Consider the following 24,620-nt stretch of genomic DNA (forward strand, 5'->3'; position numbering starts at 1 on the left):
AGTTTCAGACACCAGTTCAGACCCTTTTTACATTCATACACCATTTAGACACATGTTTTCTTGCCGTGAGCCTTACCACTCTGTTATGGAGAAGACACAACTTTTCATCTCCTTCTCTCTCTCCAGTCATCTACATCTCTGGGCAACAGAATTAACAACACAAGGTCATACCTTACAATTTGGCCTCCCTAGCCCTTCTTGGTAGAGGAGAAGAATTTAGTGATCTGATTATGTCAATCCTTGCTTCAATTCCTTCAAAGTCTTACTATCTCCTTATTTTGATACTCAAGGTCCTTTGTGGTGCGATGTCCCTTTACCTTTCTAGTTATAGTTCTTTCCACTTTCTATATCCATATGCCCTAGATATATCAAATATCTTTAAATTTCTTGAACTTGCTAGACTCTTTTTTGTTACCATGCCCTTTTTCCATATTACTTCCCCTGCTTAGGTGATACTGTCCTTTTCATTCACAGGAAAACTCTTAGGTTTCAGAACATGGCTTAGTTAAGCTAGTTTTCCTTTGAACACCTTCTTGCATTAAAATCCATCTTTGCCTGAGTTAGCCTCATCCTCTGTTCCATAGCATCCTGAGCATACTCTGTTATAGCTGCTGCTGGTACAGTGGTAATTATGAGTCTAACTTGTGTTTTTAGGTTGAGGAATATATCTTTCATCCTGGTAATCACAGCACATAGCATAGTGATTGGCATACTACGGGCACAGGATAATATAGAATAAATATTTGCTATGTAATTTATTTAATGAACAATAGGCATTGCTAATCTGAATTCTTAATTCATGTTGATTTTTAGAGATTGTAAAGATTGGGATAGTGTGCCCATTTTTTTTTTAAATAATGAAATTGAGTAGAAGAATGCAACTTACTCCTGCCTATATGCACCTAATAAAGTGCAAATTTAATGTGCAATTGATCTTTTAAATTAATACGACAGAATCACATTCAAACTGGGTTTGGATTCTAAAGTCAGTGGGAAAGACAGAATTACGTCTCAAAATACCTCAGGAATTTGCCACAATGGAGACTCTGATACCATTGTCATTTGGTCAACCCACCAAAGTATTGTAACATATTTCTGTTTTTTTGGCTGTCTTAAATGGAGTTATTGACTTTAATTTCTTATTAAATGGAATGTATGTGTCTTAAAACAAGAAATCCCCTTTTGGCAGAGTGAGATGCTCAAACTAGGTTGAGCAAGTAGGAACTGAATCCAACAGAGGGAACAGCAAGCAGCCTTAAGTCATGTGTGTCAACTTAGTGCAACTTATTGAGGGCAGTGACAAACAGAATCATCTGCCTTACCTAAATTGTTAATTTTTTACTTATTTTTTCTTTTAATTCCTATTTTATATAAATGTAGTTGAATTTAGATGAATTAGGTATTTGTATAAAGTAACTCCAATATAAAGGAATGAAAGGTATTTTTTTTACCTTATTCACACAAATACTTGTCACAGTTTTATAGATCCTTCAGAAAACATATACTTAGATATGAATTAATGTACATGCAGCAAGAAGTTGTGTGTGTATTTGTATGTAGGTGCACACAAAAACTTGGGAATAGAGGCAGATATTGTGGTCACTGGTTATATCTTTCTGACATAATTGTGTGTCCAGAAAAAGCCTAAGTTCATCCAAAATTAGAAAAATGTGAGCCCGAAATCATTCAAAGGACAAAGGAATCATTTGGCTGCTAGTTCCCCATAACCTATGCTGTTCTGATTACTTTCTTGATATATTTAATCAGAAATAACAAGTATAGCCCTGCCTATATAATCACAATAAAAACCCCTTTCACATATAGCATCTATGAGAGAGAAATAAGAAACTTGGATAATGAAAATGCTTCATTTTATACTCTAATTATGGGCAACTTGAAGAATGGTCTTCCCACACATGAGGAATGACTTCCAAATCCTACATAACCTTGAGTCATCTTAAAGCAAAGAGGATCTCTAAGAGTCTGGCAGAAATGCATATACTCATTCATTCAACAAATATTTTTTTTATGTATCTGATATATGCCAAGCTTAAGTATAGGAAATGGAAGTACATAGTGAACAAGGCAGATAAGTTCCCAGTTCTCCTAGAGCTTATATTTTAGTGAGAAGGAAGAGAAAAAAAATAATAAATGAATAGATAAGATGATTTCCATTAGAGATAAGTGCTATAGAAATTAAAGGGAATTTGATAGAAATAGACTAGAAGTGATAGTAGGGCTATATTGCTTTAGATGTTACGTCAAAGAAGGCCTTTCTGCTAAGGTGAAATATGAGTTCAGGATCAAGGAGTCATGTGAAGTTTTGGGGAAAGAGTGACTGAAATAGAGTGAACACAGAACTCAAAGTGGAAACACACAAAAATAAGGGTAGACTTTGCTAGTTGGAGAAATGGCGTGATGGCCTCAGTGGCCAGTACATGGAGGAAGAGGAACAGAAAACAACTGGAGAAATGAACACAGACCAAAGTTTATATAACTCTTTGGCCTTGGAAGAGATTTGGATTTTATTCTAAGCACAAATAATCAGAGATGCCCTTGAGAAATCAAAAATCATCACCAACAGGAGCTCAGAATGGTATTGTATTTATGTGCACTCAATTCTATTTGCAATATGTCACCTATCATTATTGTTAGTAGGCTGGGTGAGTCAGTATGGTCACTGATTAAGAAAACAAACTTTGAAATTCAGCAGATAGGAATGTGAATCCTGGCTTATTTCCTCACTAGGTGTGTGTCCTAAGAAATGACTTAACCTTTCTAAATCTCAATTTCCTCTGTAAAATAGATGATAATAATAGTACCTACCTCTGAAAGTTGTTTTAATAATTAAATGACATAATTACATAAGCCATAGCACTACACATAATACATGGCAAAGAGTCAATAAATATTAATGATTCCATTATTATTATTATAACCAAAATAAGGTCTTCCCTATTAGACAATGGCTAATGTGGCTCCAAACTGTACAATATTCATGATATTTAGAGAATTTGTTTAATTAATTGGGGATTACAAAAATGTCTCTCTAGTCTTGCAGTTTTTCTCATCGGATAAGAAATATAGGTTTTTTCATAAACGTTACAAATACAGACTGTGTTACACAAAAGGAGACAGGTAGCAGAATCTTGCATATTCTAAAAAACCATCCCACTGGGGAAAATCTTCCTGTAAAGTAATAGATTCAGGTTAAAGATGTATACCAGAAACATTTCTTTTAGATAGTTAAATATATATCTATGTAGATTAAATATATTTTCTTCATATTTATCCAGTTAGCTTGTATAATATTTCAGGCATCATCATCATCATATTATTATTAATTTCTTCAGAGAAAATTACCTGAAGAATAAGACTCAGTGTAAGGACAGAGACTCCTTAATGAAGAATTGCTCTTTTCCTCAGGGTGATAGAATGTGAAGAATTTCTGATCTACCTTCACCTCTCTGCTATGTTGATGCTATCAGAGTATAATTCTAATAGTAATCAAAACATTAATAATTTTCCCTGATTTAAAAAAATTTGGAGAAAAAAGGAAAAAAAATACAAATATTGTTTTTAATGCCAGCCTTTCATATTATCCCAAAATTTGAGTGAAATACATTCAGTTAATATTCTGGATAATTCCATTTATAATTATAGCCAGAATATTTAAGAGTAGAAAGTTTCTTTTATGCCCTTTACCCCATCATTGTCCAGTTACAGGGCCCAGATCAAAGTGTCATTTTCTTGAAGAAAATATATATTTAAACACACAAATAACTTCTTGGAGTCACTAGTTCCAGAATACTGCTGAACAATGGAATTGCTCTGCTTGCAGGCATATTCACAATGGTAGTAGAAGGGTAACATGATGATGATGAAGATGATGAAGATGTTAATGGCAGCTATCCTCTATTAAACACTTAAAACATGTGTTGGACACTGGAATAATCTTTCTCCGTCTTTCTTTCTCTTTCTTACTTTCTTCTTGTAAGGCAAGCAGGCATCATAATTTCACTTTTGAAACTAGTTAAATAGCTTGCCTAAGACCCCATGTTAGTAAAGAACAGAGCCAAGATTCATACCTAATTCTGACTCTGAATTTTTCTTCTCCCTCTATATCACCTCTGATAGAGTAATGAAATGGATTTGTGCAGCTACCTGCAAATGCCAGCCTTACTCTACTTGATTCTTATTAACATTTTAATGTTTTATATTGATAATTAGGTTTCATAGTGGCTTTTGTGGCTACTCCAAAACCTGCCATAATGTAAAAACTCCATTCCCCACCCCACCCCACCTTTTTAAAAGATCAGCAATAAGCTCCAACTTAGTGAATGTCCTGGTAACAGTTAAAGAGCTGCAGAGTCTTTATATTTACAATTTACAGTTTTGTTTTTCAGAATAGAGTCCTCCTATCCACACTGCTGTTGGATTTGGTGAACAAATTATTCCTAGTTGCAGATTAGGGTCAAGATTTAGGAACTCAACAGGGTTGAGTTGCAGAAACAAGATTAGACTTCTTTATTGGACTAGTCTTTCTGCTACTTTCACTTTGCAAGTAGTTAAACATAGATGCTCAATAAATGAAGACTGGTGTTATTAACAAGCCATTCAAAATGTAGAATTCTTGAAGATAATGATTTACTTGAAGAAGCAAAAGGTTATTATGAGCCTTGTCACTCACTGAGCTGCTTGAGATGTGGTTATTGGAGCAGTACATGACTTAGAAAGATGGGAGATGTGGAGAGCAATAATGAGAAACACGTACAAATATTGTTATCAAGACACTTCACTTTGAGAAAGTCATTGAATACCTTCATTAGCCCTTGGTGGTGGTTTTTTTTAGGTATATACTAATTTTTAGGTATATACTAATTTTATAAATGAGGACTGGGCCACAGGAAGTTAAGTAATTTTACAAGATGTCTAAGCTTGTAAATGAAGGGTACCTACTCTTAGCAAATACAAATAGGATTTCACAAAAATTAAACAATTAATAAATAAAGCACTTAAAAGTTAATACCACTTAAGCTCTCAATTAGTAGTTGTCAGTATTACTGTTGTTTAGCTATTATTATTTTATTAATAAATGAGTATATAAAATTTTTTATCGTGGGTTTAAAGGATACTTTCCCTCATTTTAAATATGCATAAAGAAAGGCCTCCAAATATTTAAAGCTGTAAATGAGTTTGCATAATATCAGTCTTATTTCTAGCAATCTTTTTTATTCAATGTCAGTTTGATTTTTATATATTCCAGTGAGTATCATGTAGATTTCTAGAAAGGATCTCTCTTACTCATTTTAAAGATAAAAGCCTCAATGGAGAAGATAAGCTTACACTGTGTAAAACACCAGTTAACATAAAGCATGATCCTAAATAAAAGGCCAGAGATTAAGACATAAAAAAAAACAAAACAAAACAAAACCGAACAACAACAAAAAACCCTCCTTCATAAATGCCTGATATTTCTATCATTTTCCTTACTGTCTTTATTGAGTTGGAAGATAGTCATTCAGGAATTTCAGGTTTGTGGAGATTTAGGAAAAGTACTTGAAATTCTATTTCTTTTCTTTTTTTTACTTTTAAAGTTCCATCATAACCGCTTTGTATTAAAGGCAGGCATGCAAATATGCAGAAAAATTGTAGGTCTTCTTGAACTTTGAGACATCCATTTTGGCAAAGGGGAGGCACACGTTTGGATAAATTTATATGTGCCCCTTAAATTTGGGTGCTAGTCTGCACTGCCAAACTTCAGAATTTTCACATTTTTAATATACCAAGGTGGGTTAAAACAGCCCATTAGTATAAGGCGTATTTTTGAAACTGTTGACATTTGGCTACTGTTCTTTCATCCACTGTTCTGTAGTCTTGACAGAAACTTGGTTTAGCTTGCAGAGAGAAAGTGAAAGACAGAGAAAGGTGTCTATATGAAATGCCCCAGAGAGAGGCAGAACTCCTGTAAGGCAACATGTAGGCATTGAGTGTGACACTGTATTAACCTTTTTAATGGATGTATGTAATAAAGTGACATGTAAATGGAACACAAGGGGAGATATGACACTATATCTGGAAAAGGATAAAACAGTTGGTTGAATACTGGGCTATTATAGCAGTTTGCAAACCTTGGATAAACTCAGTCAGCGGTTGTATAATTGGTTATTCAATCCCGACCCTTGTTCACAGCTCAAAGCCAGGAACACTGAGACCTGTTGCCAATTTGAGTGAATATAGTGACTGTACTCGGCCGGGGCCTAACATTGGAGCCAGGCCTTTTCCTGTGGGCTGGTTTCCACCATGTCTGGGACTGGCTCAGTGACAGTGGGTCTTTTGTTGTGAAAGGCTGGCTGGTACTCCCCTCCTTTGCAAAATGTCTAACAGCTACACAAATATAAGAAAATAGGAAAAGAGACTTACTGTAGCTTTTCTCTTAGTAAGTTAATGTGAAGTTATTAGTTTTCCTTTCTTTATTTTTCTTTTCCTTTTTTCTTTTTTCTTTTTTTTTTTTTTTTTTTTTTTTGCTCCTTTATGGGGAAAAGTTTGAGTTAAGTAAATCAACTAACTGAAAGAGTGATATAAAAGCCTGGTTTTAGATAAGAATTGAATCTTGGTAGTCCTTGATGGAATATGATATGTATGGAGAAATTTATAGTAATTTGATTCACAAAAATGAGTTTCTGAATAAGGTATTTTTACTTCTCCTTCTTTCTCCTATGAACGTCCATGTACTGAGAAAATTGTTTTTACTGAATATCTCCTTCATGACTGAAAGATATAGCATGTTTATAAACCTGTTATGTATTTAACTTTATGAAACAAGCACCCTACCTTCTCTGCCCAAACACATTGGATAGAGGCCAACAGACTAACCACTTACTGTTTCTAGTCTAGTAAAATTTGAGAAATAAATCAGGGAAGATTTTGATTTGAGTGTGTGGTATAAAGAATGCCCAGTCTTCTTACAGTGCCCAATTCATAAAGGAATCTGTAACAAGCCTGTAGTATTTGCCAGTTAGGTGCTGCTTACTGATAGGGTGACAGTTCCCAGCTGCAATCAATTATGCTTCCATTATTTCTGTTGTTTAAACATGCCTTGGAATACTAGTTCAGAGCATTTCACAAAATGTATCTTAGTTTCAAAACCAAGTAAAGAGCATATTTAAAAAGAAAAAAAAAATACATTCTGAATCGAGACTTTTTTCCTGAGAGTATTTATAATCTCTTTGCCACCCCTCTCACCTCCGTGATTCTACCTCACACACCCAGCATTTATAAAATCACACACACAACACATAGTGTTTGATTTAATGCTGGGTTGCAATTCAATCAAGAGACTGCTGAGGTCATATAATATAAATGGCCACAGTACTTCTTGGCTCAGTTATAGCCTTGATCATTCAGGGCTTTGTTTTTGTTAATTGAGTAGCCTCCTGCTGGGGGGAGCTCCTAAATATTTTGGACTATATGTCACTAAAAAGAAGTTGGAGCTAGAAGGCAGTGATCTGGGTGGGGAAGGGGGGAGGAGGTGAGTTTCTGCAGTGGACAAGGGAAAAGGAAAGACGTTGTTCTGAAACCATGGCAGGACAAAGGAAAAAAGAAGCAAATTGTTTTTGAATAGAAAATTAATCATTGAAAAGGGACTGGCTATTGTGAGGCCAACATAAAAATAGAGGAGCATTTAACTTGAAATATATGAGAAAAAGCACTATAGAAACTCCAGCAGAGGCATTTAATGGAAAATACACCTGGCCATCTCATTATAAGTACATCCCTGGGAGCCAAGTGTTATGAGCATTAGTAAGAAGGTGGTATTATAAAAAATTTGATTATAATCAAGCTTAATGTATTTGAGGCTTAATAAAAGTATTGTATGGCGATGGTGAGTATCATGGCATAATAGAGACCTCTTAGTATTGGATTGTTCATAAGTTTTATATTTCATAATGTTGATCTGTAGAGGCCTTTGCTTCCTGATGGGAAAATAGGAACTTGTATGGGAAAAGAGATCACGGAATCATAGACCGGCCCCTATTAACCCCAGAAAATGCAATTCAACATATATCTTATCATCTTAATCTCCCAAATATTCTTTTAGTTTAGATTATAATGCAATATTGTATATAACAAACAGATGTCTCCCCTAGGTCACTGTTTGTAATTTAGTAAATTGTAGGTGTCCAACTGGAGAGTCTGGAGCTGCTGGTGAAGAATGAATGTTTGAGATGCCTCATTAATTTAATGTAGGTAAGAGGCTGGTGGGCTTAAAGGATTTGGTAGTAGCCCCATTGAGAACTACCCAAATATAATTCAAATAGTGTGGAATAAACTTTTTTTTTCCTATTATTTTTCCCCTCCATGCTGTGAAACCTCACTGATCATTATTTTTTAGGCACTTAATGTGTCACGACAAAAAGAAAAAAAAAAACAGAAAGACTGAAATATGTATGAAAACAAGAGTTTCGATTAAACTCAAATCAAGTATTTTTTAAAGGTGTTGGTTTTTAGTTTTTATACAGCTCCGTTTGGCACAGAACTCTTCACATGTTTTGAGATTTGGCTTTGCTGCTTTATAATTTCGAAGGCACTGTGCTATAATCTGAACAATTTCCTGAGAAGAAAAGAGAGAAATAAATAACCCAGGTTTTACATCTTGAACTCTGGACCAGAATAACAAATCGACACCTACTATATAATTGGGAAACCTGTTAGATTATGTATCTACTTTAATGTAATTTATTAATTTTGGAAATATTCTCATAAAGAATTTAATCCCCTCATCAAACAAAATAATTTCTCTCTTGTTCTTTGGTAGCTGCCATGAAACGATGTTTTTCCTTTCTCTCTTTAGAAATGGAACACTTTTTTTAAAATTTCATGGACATAAATTCTAAGTAGACAATACACCTTTTAACATTAACCTGTTTGAGATAATAAAGATCAGTTTTGATGACTACAAATTTATTGCAAATACAAGTTTAGCTTACCAGATTTCTTGCAACAAATTATTTGCCTTCTGTAGGTAGGATTATAGACAGTTACAATACTTGGAATAATTGATTTGTCATGCTTGTAATTTAACTGAAGATTTCAACTCCTATTATGGAACACGTTAATTCATAAAAATGATTAAATATGTGTTTCTAATTTATCATCATTGTTCACAATGTTTTTTCTGTTTTGTTTGTTTGTTTTAGATTTTATTTATTCATGAGAGACAGAGAGAGAGAGAGAGAGAGACAGAGACAGAGACAGAGATACAGGCAGAGGGAGAAGCAGGCTCCATGCAGGTAGCCTGACGTGGGACTCCATCCCAGGTCTCCAGGATCAGGCCCTGGGCTGAAGGCAGCACTAAAAGCACTAAACCGCTGAGCCAACCAGGCTGCCCCACAATGTTTTATCTGAATCTTCTTCCTAGTGGAATTATAAGATTTTTCCAAGTAGTTGAGTGCAATGAAGGCTTTCTGTAACCATCTTCAGGATTCATCCCAGTGTTCACTTTGGGCAGGAGATCTAATGTCCTGTAAGAGAGACATCGGGCTTAACCATACTCTGCACCTTTTTGTGAGAACTGAGATAGCAGCTTCCTCGGATTTTTCATGTTCCTCAGGGAAAATTCTGAGGAACACTTTTGAACACTTTTGAACTTCTGACATGTGCAGCACAGACCTTTGTGGCTTTGGAAAGACCATTCCCAAGTTTGTAAAAACTTGCTCTCTGACCCCCAGGTCAGACAATTGAGTGGTCTGTTACTTTACTGAATTCATTCATCCTTTGAGGATGAAATACTGACCTGTATCTTAATTTTTTTCATTGCTAGCATTTCATTGTACTTCACCAAAATTCCTAGGCTGTTTTAAAGAAGGTTTTTTTCCCCTACCTTTTTAAATGTCATTCTCTTAAATCAGTGAGTCATTAGGAAAGCACAGGATACACTATAGTCATAGTATGGTGAATATCCCTTGAGCCCTTCCTACCTCCACCTGCTTTTTCTCTTCAGGTTCATTTCTAATGAGATAAATGAGTTCAGATTATATATAAATTATAAATTAAGTATGTGTATATGTGATAGAGAAAGATTTAAGGGATCTACATCTCTGTTGTTTATTACATATGGGAGTTAAAACTGTTCAATGATTACTTTGGGAAAGCTAAGCGCAAGAGAAAGAAGGGATATTCTACAGACCTCTCTTTCCTGTTTTTTGCTGTCTCCCTGGATATTCCTCTGTCCTTTCAAATGTTTTCCTCTCAGTAATTAGATTTGAGATATGATTCTATAGATGCTAAGATTGATGTTCTTAACAATATAGGTAAGTAAGCAGCAATGCTTCTGTGCTTTCCTATTAATTATATTTAAGGTAGAGATTATTTTCTTTTATACCATTGACACCCTTTCCAGTTTTGATAATTTGTCATCCTCCCATTCCTTTGAATAAATAATTGAGATCTTATCCCACTCATTCTTTTTTGAATTACCACATTGTTCACAGTGTTGTTCTACTGCTCTTCTCTGAACCTGCAGTCTCTTGGTTTTAGCGATGAAAAGAGGATGACATTGTCATTTAGTGGGCATCTCAGGAGTTTCTCTTTTCTCTTTGCTGCTTACGTAAACATAGGTACCTCTCATATTACATGTATAGGACATGACTTTGAAAAATATACATATGTACATATATAATACATAGTCACATGCATGGTCGTCCTGTATTTAAGATTTTTAAACAAAAATTTTGTTCCCAATACTCCAAAAGCAATAATTCTCTATTTCCCCCCCTTTTTTTTTTAAATAAATAAAATGTATATTAGCTCCTGGTAGTTCATTATTGCATTTTACTATGACTTTTTTCCCTTTGATTACTATATCTCATCAAGTTGTAAAATGAAAACTGTTGGAATATATTTGAATTTTTAATTTTTTTAGTTGATGATGTTTAAATTATTACTCAAATTACACTGTGATGTTAATAAAATTCTTACCTTTTTGTGAGAAGAATTCAGTATATTCTACTTCATGTTTTAATCACTTGAAAAAAGTTTTCAATTCAAGTTTCTGAAAATGTAATAGAATGTTTTTATCCATATTATTAGACCCCAAATCAGTGTTTAGTCATCAAAAAATTACCTCAAGTCTTGGGATAGTGCACATTCTTGGGACACAACCAAGACATAAAGATCCAGATTCTCCAATGGCCCTGGAATCTTGGATTTAAAGAAGCTTCCCTATGACTACGAACTTGAAGTGGATAGGGTCCACTTCTGTTTTGCTCCTGTTAATATCTCCATGCCTGCAAAAATATATAGTACTTACTCTTTGTTGAATTAATCCATTCTTATTCTTATCCATATACTTATCTTTTAACTTTATATTGATAGTGTGACTTAATTAATATTATTTTCCTAATTACAGACAAGAGAAATTGGCCTCATTTTTGGAAAGTATTGCTTAGGAGAATTTTTTACAGCTGGTTTGATTGATAAACAGTAGACTATTTTAGAACTCTTTATGGTAATACTACAAAAGTAACATTTAGAAAAGTCTCTTGGCACATTTTATTTACCATTTGTTAATGTAATAATTAAAATACGGCATGTGCTCTTTGTTTTTACTTCAATACATGAAACAATAAAAGAAAAACTTAGTGACACCATAACAATTTGAGTCAAAGGTTTAGTGTCTGCTCGCTGGACACTCTTTCCCAAGAGATAGTGAATTTCTTGAGACACAGAGGCCATAACTTAGTGCTCCTCACTGTGCTTTGAAGCAGCTTAGTAGATGATGTTAACTAAATGAATAGAGTAAAACGCCTTCCGATCTTCTGTGTGTATGTACATATGTGAATTGTGTGAAGTAATGAAAAGGGCAGTATCCAATTTTTAAAAAGTAGTCTGATAGCTCTAATAGTACATTATGCCACTAAAAGCAAAGATGATCATTTTGTACATTCATTCAGTTAAGAATTAAATGAATATACCAATAGATTCTCCATGCCCATTTTATACCCACCGACTTTAACATTGAGAATGCTAAGTGTCTGGTGATAGAAAAAAAGTGGAAAGCAAACTATACTTCTTCCTTTTTCTAGTTATCTAGACTTTGTTTTGTTATTTGCTTCCTGTTTACTTTTTTTTTTTTACTTGCTAGTTCTGAAATGAAAGTTCTTCTTAAAGAGAACTCTTACAGGTTGATTTTGTTTAGTTAGCTCTTTTGCATCTGTGAGGGTGAGTCACACAGCATATCATAGCTAACACAGGACTGTAGCTTTCATTGTTGATTAGATGGTGTCTAAGCTTGTGAACATTAAATGCCATTCTGCAAATAAAAGTATTGTATTTTCTCATCTAAAATTACTCTAAAAATGACACGATCCAAAATCCATGAAAGGTTATGAAAGACCAAATATAACAAGTTGTTAAGGCAGATGGACTACTTTGGTTGAGAAGGATATGTGTAAATTTAGATACATGATTTTAAGCAAATCAGGGGATATTCTTCTTAATTTTAAAATCCAATGCTATGTATTAGAACATAAAAATATAATTTGAATTGTAAGTAGCTCTAGAGCTCAACTGTTCAACTACCTGCATATCACAGTCTCTGATTTATCATATGAATCATGTCAGTTTTTATTGTTCATATCTTTTCAGGCATCTGGCAAGCTGAGATTGCGATTTGTTTTCACATATGTTGTGATAGAGAAGATTCAGGATGTGTAGTGGTTTAGCATCAGGCTGTATGCGCTTTAATTCTCACTTCCAGTGGTAAAACATTCTGTCATATTTTTAAAGTATTGGAATTCTTATTCTAATGTATGTTAAGTGGTTTTTTATTTCTATGCTTTTTGTATCTCCTTTATCATCCTTACCACCCACTTTCACAATTTTAACAACAAAATTGTACAAATATGATTATTAATTTTCATTTTCATCATGGACGTAGATATCTAATTAAATGGCTGATTATGTGAATACACTCTTTTATAGTAAGATAATTGCTTCATTTATAATTCAAATACATATTTAGGTAATTCTTTTCTTAAGTATAACAGTAGGCATATATAATTTGCTTAGAGCTCTGCATTCTTATCTTTACTAAGCTGTGATATGTTTAAACTATCTGAAACTCCTGTTTGTAAGTCTTGTGAAATTAAGACTTTATGTTAAAGATTCCTGGTTCTCATATACCTTTTGCTATGATTAATTCTTATGATTTGTCTTCTATTTTTTTTTCTTCCTCTATCTCACATACTAACAGTTGGGAAAATAGTATTTCATATAAAATGTATGGAGAATAAGTTTTATTGTAATTGGTGTCTGAAAAGTTGGTCATTTGATGAATATAATAGAAAGAAATAGACACAAAAATTTTTATTGGAAATGCTTTAACTTTTTAAAGTTAACTACTAAGTGATATTCATGAAAACCTTCCTTTCAGATTTCTTTCTATCAAATTACTTTTGCTTTTCTATTCTACCCATCTTGCCTTAGTAACCCCTTTGCTTCCTCCTATTCTCCATTGTCATACCTCTTATTGTAACTAATGACTACAACTTAATTCATGTTTCCCCACCCACACTTTGCTGACTCATAAATTATTTGGATACAAATGGACAATATTCATTAGCTGTGCACTTTGCTGAAAAAGCCTCACACAAGGACTGCTGCAGTCTCTCATTTTTATTAAAAGTTAAAATGCTTTTGCTGTCATGGGGGTTGGGGTGAGTTAGCCATGATAGAGGACAGGGCTACAGAGCTAATAAATAAAAATAATAACTATTACCGCTAGTTGAGTGACCCTGGGAAAAGAGCACTACAAAGCTATTTGTCGTTCCCTTTCACTTGTCAACAGCACTGACTTAAAAGCGTTAGCCATTGTTGAGAATGTAATAGAGCCTATGGAAAGTTAGGAAGAAAAAAAAAAAAAAAATCAGACAAAGATAAGTTGAGTATTTTTGTGTATCTGTGCTGTTATGGGGCAATTCAGCAATGGAAGTGATAACTATCCTTGTCCCTCGCAATACTCACCTTTTGGGCAGCCCTGGTGGTTCAGTGGCTTAGTGCTGCCTTCAGCCCAGGGCGTGATCCTGGGGACCGGGATCGAGTCCCACGTCGGGCGAGGCATGGAGCCTGCTTCTCCCTCTGCCTGTGTCTCTTCCTCTATTTCTCTCTGTGTGTCTCTTGTGAATAAATAAATAAATAATAAATAAATAAATAAGGGGACCCCTGGGTGGCGCAGCGGTTTGGCGCCTGCCTTTGGCCCAGGGCGCGATCCTGGAGACCTGGGATCAAATCCCACATCGGGCTCCCGGTGCATGGAGCCTGCTTCTCCCTCTGCCTATGTCTCTGCCTCTCTCTCTCTCTCTGTGACTATCATAAATAAATTTAAAAAAAAATTAAAAATAAATAAATAAATATTAAAAAAACAATACTCACCTTTTTTCTATATTATGTTTATTGGCATGAACCAACTAAAAAATTCATAGGAATCAATGAAAATAAGGATTATGGGTCATTATCATAAAAATGTAGAGACAGAACTATTAGCTCTTCATGAGGTTTTTGAATTCTGGGTCATTTTGGTAATGGGCAAAATGAAGCACATGTGTATATATTTCATTTGATCTTTGAAATAGTTCTTTGGGGTTATTGTATATTAAGTTGCAGTTGTAGGGTTAGTAAATTTTTAAGTGTTACTGTGTGCCCAGTGGTGTTTTAAGAGCTTTACCTAAATTATCTCCTTTATTTATTTTGAGAATCACATTGATAAGTGCAATTATTATTCCCATTTACAGATGAGTCAGTTGAAGCAAACCGAGGTTAATCTACTTGCCAAAGGTCACAAAACTAGTAAGTGATGGAGTCAGGTTGTATGACATTAAGGCTTTTTTAAATGTTTAGTAGCACAACATAAGTGAGATTTTACCTCTTAGCAATGATTTTTTGAAATGTTGCCCCCAAATTATTTATGTTATTTTGCTGGCATCTAAATTTTGAAATGAGGACAAAACAAAGTTTTGCATAGAAATATACTCAACTTTCTGAGCTATGGAGTAGATTAAGCAATATAGCCTCATATGTCTCTCTTTTAATGGCATTATTTTTTGTATAGAAAATATAGAGCCATCTTGTGAGGAGTAAACCCAAAGTCATTGAGATATAGCAATTATATCATATTGATTATGGCATGTTTAATCATGTGATGAAAAACATACTCTTCTAAAATGTGGTATAAGATTGAGTATAACTGGGCAGGTGTGTTACTGGTTTCAGCTTGTGCAACGAGAAATTTTAAGCTTGTAAGTATTGATTTAAATATTGCAATATTCCAAAAACTGATTGCACATTAAACATTTTAAAACTTGAGTCAGCACGCCAATTTTTTTTTCTTTCTGTTAACAAGCTCTTATTAACTTTCAAGTGGAAACAAACAAGTATTTTGGCACCACTAAAAGTAAAGTATTTGTAGAGCTTAATTCACTTTAGGATAATTACATATAAAAATGAGGGCTATTGAAATTCTAATGCTTTGGAATTTCAGATGTGTTCCTCTTGTGTGTTGTTGTATGTATTATTTTTTAATGTTTCCTAGAAAAACTTGACATTTTCAGGGGCAGACTAGCTGTAGTGCTTGGATAATAGGAATATTACAAGGCCCTGTGGTCTTTAGTGGACAAATAACTTTCCAGATATATAGAAGTTTCACATTACTTCCATTACATTATTTAATATTTGCCCCAAAATATTGCCTAGGCCTGTGCATATTGTCAACATTAATTAAACTCATGGGTACATGAGTTCCAGATTTAAAAAAAATAATTTCCAGATTTAGCTCAATCTTCCCCCTCAAAAATAATCTTATTGTCAGTATTGAATAATTAAATAACAGCACATTGAATTGTAATTAGCTTTTTGAAGAAAAATATATTTTTCATAAACACAAGAATAACTTGTGTTTATTCTTCAGCTTTATGTTGGCCATCAAATAAAAGTTTGCAAGGGTAGAATATTGAGTTAAGGATACCTAATTCAGAGATCAGTCACCCAGATCAACTATCATTAATAATTGTTTAAAACTAGATGAGGCAAATAAGACTGGACTAATATTTCATTTTTGAAAAGCTTGACTATTAAAGGAACTTGTTATTGTGTATGGCGTATTAAAAAAAAAACACTGAATTAGGAGTTAGGCTTCAGGTCCTACCTTTATCATTAATTAGATTTACGATCTTAAGGCATATTTAAACCTTCATTTATAGTGTCAGTCTGTAAAATGAAGAAATTGGTCTAGACCATTTATTTCCCAAATTGTATTAAACGAAACAGTCCTCCCAACACTGATTTTCTTGGTTAAATATTTAAATAATACTATGTAATCCATAACTCACTTAAAGATTGGCAGCCTCTTAGCCCATAAATAGATCTAAATCTTGTAGAAACAAAATGTAAATTTGTGTAATGTAATTAGATTAACATGACAATGGAATGCTTATTTTGTCTTGATTTTATGTAACCAAAGGATTTGTGTACCATTTATGTCCAATGTGTTATACTTAGTAGATTACTTTTATGAAATGCTTATCTAAATGATATCTAAAGATCCTTCCACATTTAACATTCTGATTCTATTATGTGAATGATCCTCATATGCTTTTATTTCTTGACTTTGAAGAGGTATTGCTATATTTTGAAGTTTAGACATACTGTTGTTCCTTCCAAAAGACAACTCCCATCCCTAAATGTGCATCCTATCACATGTCATGAATAACACAGCTCAGTTTAAGCTACAAAATTAAAGTATACACAGAGGTAGATTTGGTAAGACCTAATTCTGGGGACTTTGTTTAAAAAGTCAGATATTACATATACGTATTTTTTGCTTGTTCAATTTTTCAATGAGCTCTGCCATTGCAGCTCAAGGGAGATTAAGGGAAAAAACCTACATAAACACAAAGCAAAAACCTGAGCTTGTGTGTAAAGCTACTGCACTGGAGCGAATGTGGTTTAATTCTTGGCACTGGCAGCTTGTTGGAGAATTACAATATGTTGGCATGAGTCTCTAGGTCTCATTGTTCCAGATGAGGGAGTCAGTCTTAAGAGTGTTTGGCACTGAAGGGAAAAAGGAGTGAGAGTTATAGGGAATGAACAGGCCCTAAAGAGGCAGGATGCTGTTGTAACAATGGCTGGCACAGTTGGGGGGGGCATTCACTGGTGGGGATTGCCATAGGCATTGATGTGAAGAAACATATGTGAGCAAAAGAGGCAAGGGTGAGGAGGGAAAATCAAGCAAACAATCAAAAGGGTCTTGATGGCAGAAAGAGACAAAGTAATCCAATTAGAGTCATCTTAATATTAATAGATTGACTGATATATGTCATCACCCTCTAATTTATCTTATCACTTATTTCTTACCATTTATTTTATTTTTTATTTTAAAATATGTACGAATTTATCTTTCCCCTAAAGAAACAGATCCCTGAATTAAGAGGCCCTGATTGTGTATCCCTCTGTTGTACTTTCTGGCTAGCTGATGCTGGGTAAAGCATCCCCCTGAGCCTTAGTTTTCTCATCTGCAAAACGGATGTAATAACAATGCATACCATTCATTGATAACATTGTTGTATCTGACAGCAATTATATAAACTGAAATGCTATGCAAATAATAAGAGCTACTATTATCTCTCACACTTATTTTAACATAGGGAGTACTAGTTTTTATTTCAGTGGTAATTGTGATACTTCAGTGTTGGAGAGAACTCTCAGGAGAATCTTTAAAGGGCTTATAGTAAAACTGTGGCACATCTTAATGTGAAAATAATGGGTAATCCAGAATTTGAACTTTTGGAAAATAAAGATGTCCATAAACATTCTATACATACTCACAGTATAAAATACATCTCTACACATATTTTAAAAAATAACATTCATGTTAGAAAATGGAATATTTAATAGATAAGTACTATCTTTTTTAGTCCATAAACACCGAAGCAACACTTATATAATTGTGTCAAATTTCACTTTAATCACATTCACACATTTAATGAACAGGTGTATTATAAATATTGGGATTTTGCCATTTGGTCTTTTACAGTTCTAGTCATTTATATTCTCTCGGTTCTTTACCATTTTCAGAGAAATTCAGTCATTGTAAGCTGTGCATTCAGTAGTTCAGTAGGACCGTTGTGAACTCATCATTAACCATCATTATTAGGATCCATTGTGAAAGCATTTCTTAACCACTTCTTCATGAACTACAACTGGAGAAAAAGTAGAACACTAGCCATTGGAGGAATACTGGATGTGGATTTCCTTAAAGCTCTTTATTGTATAGTAGTTCAGATAGAGAGGTGAAGTGGGTGAAATGATATGCTTTTGGTCCCCCTAACATTGGGATCCAGTAGGTTGAACTTAAGCTCCCCATGGGCAACTTCTCAAAATAATCTTCTGAATTAGATATTGAGGCATTTGTTTACCACTTAAGAAACCAAAGCTTAGGGAAATACCTAATTCAGAAGATTATTATGAGAAGTTTGAGATACCACATGTAAAGGACCTGGTACACTGCTTAGCACTTAGCCCTCAAAATAGTAGCTATCATTATCATTTCATTGTTGACAAGAGAGTTCAGAATTTGTAGGCAAAAAATACAAAACAAACCAAAACAAAACCTGACTTCAAAAGTCAACTCTGCCCATTACATTTTGTGAAACCTCAGACAAGTGCTTTTTTTTTTTCTTTTTGCTTTTGTTTTTAAACTGTGTTATGGATATAATAACACAGTCTGAGTCGTCAGGTATTTGCTCTGATTAAATGAGAGAATACAGACAGGTAAAAGCATCCAGCATAGTTCCTGGCACATAGGTTGCTCAATAAATGTTTATTGAATCTGAATTTAAAGTATATACCTCATCCAAATTGCAAATATTAGTGTCTTTATTCATCCACAGACTTGACAACCCCGAGTTAGATATGTTTCTGATTTTACAACTTCCAAATTACTTGGTCTTAAAGAAGGTATTCATTTTTCTGTTGTGGATATTCAAAGTCAGGTACTTGGGGAAAAAAAAAAAGTGGCTTTGTATAGGAGCCTTATATCTTTATGTAAGTTAATAAAGAGGCCAGGAATGTTCTGCAGGTTTCAGAAATCTGGCGGCTGTTACTTTAACTCTGCAACTTAGACAGAAGACTTCTGTTTCTTTATGAGCACACTACAGTGAATATTTTGTCTAGCTGCAGGGGAAAAGCTTTGTCATGGACTTTGCAGACAATAGCCTTAAAAGTAAAATGGTCTGCTTTTGGTGCCGGGAGGTTCAGGGGCCTATTGTTAGTGCACAATGGATTTCTATTGCTGCATTCCTGCTTTGCAAAGGTTTGTTAGCTTTTAATGACTGACAGTACTCTATTGCAAATACCGTATTGGCTGTGCCCTGTTTACATGCTACTCAAGAATTTTTGTGGAGTGCTGGAAAAAAGAAACAGTGGTGTTTGTTTGACCTACTCTGATAAGGTTTAAAAATGATTTCGCTCATGAAGTGTTTACTGGGAATGCAGAAACATTGGAAATCCTTGCAGAAGTATTTTAAAGTTACTTTTTAAGCCTCAATGAACAGAAATATTGATTACAGTAAGAAGAGATTTAATTCATCTTATTACTCAGAATTGTCATTACCATTTTCAAAACCAGTATGGAACAGAAATAGGGATATTTTAAGAAAAGGTAAAATTAATTTCTTAGGCTCTTTCTTCCTTAAAATGCAAGAAATGGAAATATTTTGTTACAAAGGGAAAAAATATATCTTACACATCCCATCGTAAATTCCTTAGTAAATGTGTACACAGTAATTGTGATAGGTGCATATGTGTATGTGTGTGTATTTGCAGCATATGTATAGACTATAGATTGTTAAGCAGTAATCATTCAGAGCTTTTCACCATTTTACTTTCCAGAAGTTTTTGACATCTGAAAAAAAAAAAAAGACATTCCATATTTTCACAGTTTTTCCAAGAAAATTTCACCTCCACTTTGTTGAAAACTCACAGGCTTTGTGACTCTGATAGCCAATAGCTGTAAGATGGAGACCTGAGAAAAGTAGATAGCATTAGCCAAAGATGGTGATGATGCCTTAAAATGCATTTTACTGTGGGGAAAATGAACCAGTTTCTAATAATCTTATGGTCTGTAGGCCAGACGGTCCCTTTGATAAGTTAACATGTACTCCCTTTATGCTCCTAGTAGGGGGTAAACAAATGTCTGAACAAACACAAATACACATAAACACCAATGTGGAGAATGGCAGTGTATGTCTTAGATCCAGATAATAAGTGTGGGTATTGTTATTTAGATGGAGCATACTGGGACACTTATCTTTTAGTACACTCCATTTTCTAACTGAATGCAGTGCTAATCGTGGGATTGAAAGCCATTGTAATTGTGTACCCATCTAAATGCTGACAAGAATATACAATTACATTGTTTGGAATTGAGTTTAATGTTTGGGAGTTTTATTAGCATTTATGTTTACTTATACATTAAAATTCAACACAAAAGAAGAGGTCAAAAACCATGTGATATATAGAAACAAATATCAGACTAAAGCATAACCTTGCTCTTTCAAATATATGTGCCCTGTCTCAATACTGGGCTTTTTAAAAGAATGTAAGACAAATCCGAAATAAGCAAATAATAGGTTTCCATTATAGGCATTACTCACTTTTCTAGATTTTGTAATCTTTGTAAAGCTTCTTTTATACCAACTTTTTTTTTTTTTTTTTTTAATGTTCACGGTACTGGCAAATCTTTCCACAGTGTGCTTACCACCATACGATGTTAAACACATATTATAAAGTGGATGTAATTGTAAACACACAGAGGGATATAATTACATGTAGCAGATTTAAGAGCTAATTCTTTGCCTTTTTTTTTTTGCTCTGCATTTTATCAACATAATTATTTTTTGACTGCAGACTAACACCCTGAAATTGACAAGCATCTATTATAGCAGGAATTTGTTCACCAAATTGAAAAACAATGAACTGCAGGTTTATATGTACCCATTGTCATAAAGAATTAGTACGGCTTTGTTCCGCAAGAGGAAAAAGCTAATGATTTTGAAACAGCAGGTGATAAAACACATTCTTTTTTTCCCCCCTGTTATCAGTTTGTTGATGAAGTCATTATGAACTGGGGCCCGGATAGGGATGGCCTTATTTTTAGCAGATAGACTTTTAATGAGCTTCATTGTAAAGATAGTCATGTTGATTTGCTTACATTTTTTTTTTTCTTTACTTAGAAACCCCCAGTATTGAAAAGCTACTCTCAAAGGACTGGAAAGACAAACTTCTTGCAATGGGATCAGGGAACTTTGGTGAAATAAAAGGTAATATATTTGCGATTATTTTGATCCAAAATGTATGAAAATGAAGTTTATATGTTGAAATATTAACTGTGATAAAGTGCTTCTCTCCCGAACCCTCTCTGCCTCATGCATTCTCTGTTTTTGTTGTTTTTCTTCCTAGTTTGAAAGTGGATGTATCGGGATTCTTATTTTCTCTTTGTTGGTGCCTTATTAGATAAATGGAATGTTATTTTAACAGAATAACCCCACCGTATCTTCAAAAGTCTGTGGTTTTCATGATTAAAAAAATAAATAAATGATTTACCTTGTAAGTAAGGATATATCTATATCAGGATTACAAACTGCCTATTACGAGATGATTTTATACATTCTACATATTAGAAGTGTGAATGTACATACCCTAGATATAAAACCAGAAATGATAAATGGAGAAAGCTTAATAAAAGGTTGTATTGTACTAACAAGAGCAACATTTTTGGTTTGGTTCTATTTGAATCAGACATTACATACAACTAAGAGAAAAAGTCTATATGGACTTCATGATACTGAATATCCATATCTCAATAAACTTTTACTATTAACAGTGGGAGAGGGCTTAATTTCTCATACAAAAATAGAATTAAATGGTCATTTCAGTTAATTTTAAAGTGTATTTTCTTAGAGCATAGTAGGCAATCTATGGCTTTCTGTTTGTTGCCAATAGCACACTTGATTCTGAGTTCTAAAGGATTAATTTTGAGAAAAAATACTTATTCATCAATATTAAAATAGTTATGTATCACTCTATATTTTTTGGTAGAAGCTGAATATATATTTAAAATATCAGCAGATTTATATTAATATACATGTAGAAATATGTGTATAAATAACTTTTTTTGCATATGTATGTATGTGCACGTGTTCTCCCAATGAAAAAGGCAATTGTCTTTCTTATGGCTCTACTGCATTGGAGCATTCTGCCAAAAGGCAGGACACTAGCATCTCAGTATTTGGAAACTTCCAGAAAATGCTGGACTATTTCACTTTTTTATCCATTCTCTTTGAAGGTTACATATATCCAGGTTATGATTAAGTATGATTTGGTGGTGGGAGAATGAATGAGTGCTAATCAATACATTCAGTAACCAAAATCTTTAATGGAGTCAAATTCAAACAGATAATAATTAATATGCCTTAAAGAGCTTGAAGGCCAAGTTGAAAGAGAACGGAGAATGTTATTTTCTGAGGCAGCAGATCATTTATATTATTGTGTTGGATTTTAACCCATTTGTACCCAAGATATAGGATGTGTTCTCCAAGGTTCTTTATTCTCCTCTGACCTAGGTGATAACTGAGAGTAGAGCAGAGAAGACTGCCTGTTCCAAGCCTTGTGATCTCATTCCATTGGAGGACAGACATTTTTCCTCCCTTGTTTTCTTTACAAGTCAAACTTAAAAGCAGCAACAGCAGTGATGATAAGCTTGGAGGAAAGCAGCTCCACTCTCCTTTCAGGCTTGCCTGTGGGGTTAGTTCAGGAAGCTGTAGTACAGTCAAAAGAAGTTTCCGTCTTTAATTTTGAGTTTTTTAAGCTTCACATTCAGAGCATAAGTTTGGTTATTGTCCTTTGGTACTGTTCAAAAAGCTGTTTTCTGATGCATTTTAAAAGCAACTGTGGGTCTTTCTTTTGTTGGGGGCATGGTTATTAGGTGCTTGGATAGGTTTGGCAGAAAACTGGGAAAATATCTCTGGCTTACTTTTTCTACTGACTGCCCGTGACAGTTGCAATTACTCTCCATTGTTCATAGGTGGCTAGAAAGTGGAAAGGATACAATAGTGTGTAGCCCTCTGGGGGTAAATGAATTTGACTTAATGGTTCTTGGGGGGTCAGACACTATGATTATGCCATGCTCAGGAATGTGGTTTTCATGCCACCTCAGAAGAAGTTATGTGAGAACAATGGCTTAGCTGTTTGGCAGATTTTTTTTTTTTTTTTTTAATGAAGTAAATAAAGGTGTAAGTCTTATGTATATGCACACTGTTTGGGGTTGAGATAGGGAAGAATGAGAGATTTTTTAATCTGGAAATATGAACTTATTCAACTATTAGATGATTTATCAATGATAATTTGGAATAATATATTTAATATACTCTTTGCATATGTTAACACATTTATAGCCTTTACAGTATTTACCAAGTCTTGTCAATCGAAACTTTTCTGTTTACACTGCTCAGTTTTCATTTAACTTTTAATTAGTCCTAGGAAACCTGTAGGCCAATGAGTGGGGGGTATGGGGGGGCTCATGCACACACAGGCGCACGTGGAATCCATTCTTGAATATCTAAAACTATAGCCAAATGAGGGCAGAGCTCAGTTCCTAAGTGCCGGCTTTAGGTTGCTGCATGTGAATTACTTTCAGAGCATTTGGACAAAGGTTAATATTACAGCTTGGCAAAGTTCAGAGAAGTGTTTCTTGCTATTACTGTTTAAAAAGTGAAAATGATAAACTTTAAAAAATAGGAATAAATAGCATTTGGTTTGGATATTTTAGCTATCGATAAATAGTTGTCATACTCACTTAAAATCAATCTCATTTTTCAAGAGACAACATGGGTTAGTAAAGGTCACCCACTTCTAAGAGCATAAAATTATTTTTCGTGTTAGATTATTTTGCCTGTTAGAATTGATACCATTTTATGGTCTGGTACTTTGGAAATATGAAATAATTAGGTTTTAAAGTTACATTCAAAACAATCCTCTAAAAAACATACAAAAAGGACACTAGATCCAGCTTTGCAGAACGAAACCATTTGACTAAAAAAGCTTAGCCAACAATCAGTATAGGTGTATAAACTGATTAACTGCCTGAAGAAATTCTTTCTTTCTTCTTCTCCAGTCAACATCTAGTGCGACTGTTCAGTTTACAGAGTCTTTTGTTGTTATCTATAGCAGAAGCACTGAGTAACAGTTGTGTGAAAGGTGAAGAAATACCTCTTGGAGCCTCATAGTTACTGAGAAGGGGACAAAGCAGCGCCTGCACTCCTGTTGGCAACTGGGAGTGTCACACGTTGTTTTAGCTAGCATGAAATTCTATTACACTGAAGGTCATTGCATTGGCACTTCACCTGAGGACAGTATCTGGAGATCCATGGCAGCTCTGACTAATCTAAACATATCTTTTGTTTTTCAAAACAGTCGTTGCAGAATTTGTATTTAATGGACTTGAAATTTTTGGTGGAATTGTAACAAAAAAATCTGCATGCAGAATTCTTGCAAATAATTCTCTCTTG

General features: G+C 34.1%; 1 protein-coding gene across 22 annotated transcripts in view; it reads left to right on the plus strand.

The window, feature by feature from the left end:
- Nucleotides 1-24,620, plus strand: part of SOX5 (SRY-box transcription factor 5) — a 1,002,640-nt gene that overhangs the window by 761,057 nt on the left and 216,963 nt on the right. For all 22 annotated transcript variants that reach the window (XM_025455370.3, XM_035707446.2, XM_035707449.2 and 19 more), the window contains one exon: nucleotides 21,288-21,374. In XM_025455370.3, coding sequence (XP_025311155.1) covers nucleotides 21,288-21,374 — 87 coding nt within the window. The remainder of the gene's footprint in view (nucleotides 1-21,287; nucleotides 21,375-24,620) is intronic.

Source organism: Canis lupus, chromosome 27 (genome assembly GCF_003254725.2).
Source record: "Canis lupus dingo isolate Sandy chromosome 27, ASM325472v2, whole genome shotgun sequence".
Taxonomy (NCBI): domain Eukaryota; kingdom Metazoa; phylum Chordata; class Mammalia; order Carnivora; family Canidae; genus Canis; species Canis lupus.